Here is a 2,364-nt window from a genome sequence, read left to right on the forward strand (position 1 = left end):
CCTATTATATTTCTCTATAGGCATGAGAACACTTATTATAAAGTACAGAGATTTGCAAAGTCTCCTACTATGTCAGGTTAATTAATTCACAGTTCTGGAGGCATTTTCAGATGATAAGGAATCCTAACAGCTTGGAGACAGTATGAGGAGTAAAAATAGACTAGAAATCAAGAGTCCTGAATATTAGTCTCAGTTTCACTGTCTACTGACCTTTTGGTGTCAGGATGGACGTGATATCTTTTTTTTTCTTCCTAATTTTATTGAAGTATAGTTGACATACAATATTATATTAGTTTCATGTGTACAACATAGTGATTTAACATTTATATACATTGCAAAGCGATCATCATAATAAGTCTAGCCATTATCTGTCACCTTACAAAGTTGTTACATGTTATTAACTGTATTCCCTATGTTGTACATTGTATCCTTATGTCTTATTTATTCTACCACTGAAAGGTTGTACCTTTTTATACCCTTCCCCTATTTTGCCCATCCCCCCAGTCCCTCCCCTCTGGCAACCACCAGATTGTTCTTTATATCTATGAGTCTATTTCTTTTTTGTTTTGTTTTGTTTTGTCTTTTTTAGATTCCACGTATAAGTGAAATCACATGGTATTTGTCTTTCTCTGCTGGATTTATTTCGCTTAGCATAATTCCCTCTAGGTCTATCCATATTGACCCAAATGGCATTATTTCATTCTTTTTTTCTTTTTTTTACAATCTTGAGTTATTTTATTTATTATTTATTTATTTATCTATTTAACTATTTATCTATTTATTTTTACACATATACCATAAATTCATAGGGAATGGGTTCCAGCAGCTCAGGCTCCTTTCCACTGGTTCTCACAAAGTAGGCTTCTCTGGGTGGAGCAGGCTGGTGCTTCAGTTGAACCCAAGTACCTTTCTCTTTGGCTTCCTTCTTTTTCTGATCATTTTCCTTCACATACTTCAGGAAGCTGTTTTGGCTCTTTGAGTGCTTAATATGCTCAATACATACATTCATTGCCTTGGTAAGAATCTTGCCCTTAACTTGTTTGTTTACAACAATGCCAACAACATACTGGGAAACAATGTAGACTCTTCCAGATTTGCCATAGTAACATTTGTGAGGCATTCCTTTTTGAGCAGTGCTCATTCCCTTGATGTCCACAATATCACCTTTCTTGTAGATTCGCATGTATGTGGCCAAAGGAACAGCTCCATGTTTTCTAAAAGGCCTAGGGAACATACAGCAGGTACCTCTTCTCTTTCCCTTTGTGTTGGTCATTTTGGCAAATTACTGGAAGATGGCAGTTCCACCCATTCTTTTTTATGACTAAGTGATACTTTATTGTATATATATTTATACTATATATATATATATATATATATATGAGTGTGTGTATGTACATACATATATATACACACATACATATGAAGATGTGATATATATGTGTGTATATGTGTATATATGTGTGTGTGTGTATATGTATGTATACATATACATAGTATATATACTATAGTATATATACTATAGTATACTATATACATATACTATAGTATATATACTATAGTATATGTATATAGTATATAGTATACTATGTATAGTATACATAGTATATATACTATAGTATACTATATAGTATTATAGTATATATAGTATATATATAGTACTATATATACTATAGTATATATACTATGTATATGTATATAGTATATAGTATACTATGTATATAGTATATAGTATAGTATATGCTATGTATACACTATGTATATGTATACATACATGTGTGTGTGTATACACACATATATATACATAGTATAAATATCTTCATATATATGTGTGTATATATATACATATATACAGCACATCTTCTTTATCCATTTATCTATTGATGGACACTTCAGTTGTTTCCATATCTTGGCAATTGTAAATAATATTGCAATGAAAATAGAGGTGCATATATCTTTTTGAATTAGTGTTTTCATTTTATTTGTATGAACACCCATAAATGGGATTGCTGGATCATATGGTAGTTCTATTTTTAATGTGTCAAGGAAACCTCCATACTATTTTCCATAGTGGCTGCACTATTTAGTATTCTCACTAACAATGCTTGTGGTTTTCCTTTTCTCCACATCCTTACCATTACTTATTTCTTTTTGATAATAGTTACTCTGATAGGTAAGAGGTGATATCTCTTTGTGGTTTTGATTTGAATCTCCCTGGTGATGAGTGATGTTGAGCATCTTTTCATGTGTCTGTTGGCCATCTGGGTGTCTTCTTTGGAGAAATGTCAATTCAGGTCTTCTGCCCATTTTTAAATTGGATTTTGTTTTAATATCGAGTTATGTAAGCTCTTTATAAATTTTGGCTAT

At 31.5% G+C, this 2,364-nt stretch overlaps 1 protein-coding gene across 1 annotated transcript; it reads right to left on the reverse strand.

Moving 5' to 3' along the window:
• Positions 1–784: 784 nt before the first annotated feature.
• LOC125921416 (60S ribosomal protein L21-like) lies at positions 785–1,276 on the reverse strand. The gene has a single exon (XM_049629011.1). The coding sequence runs from the start codon at positions 1,271–1,273 to the stop codon at positions 785–787; it is 489 nt and encodes a 162-aa protein (XP_049484968.1). The 5' UTR covers positions 1,274–1,276.
• Positions 1,277–2,364: the final 1,088 nt, after the last annotated feature.

Source organism: Panthera uncia, chromosome D4 (assembly GCF_023721935.1).
Source record: "Panthera uncia isolate 11264 chromosome D4, Puncia_PCG_1.0, whole genome shotgun sequence".
In the NCBI taxonomy this organism is placed as follows: domain Eukaryota; kingdom Metazoa; phylum Chordata; class Mammalia; order Carnivora; family Felidae; genus Panthera; species Panthera uncia.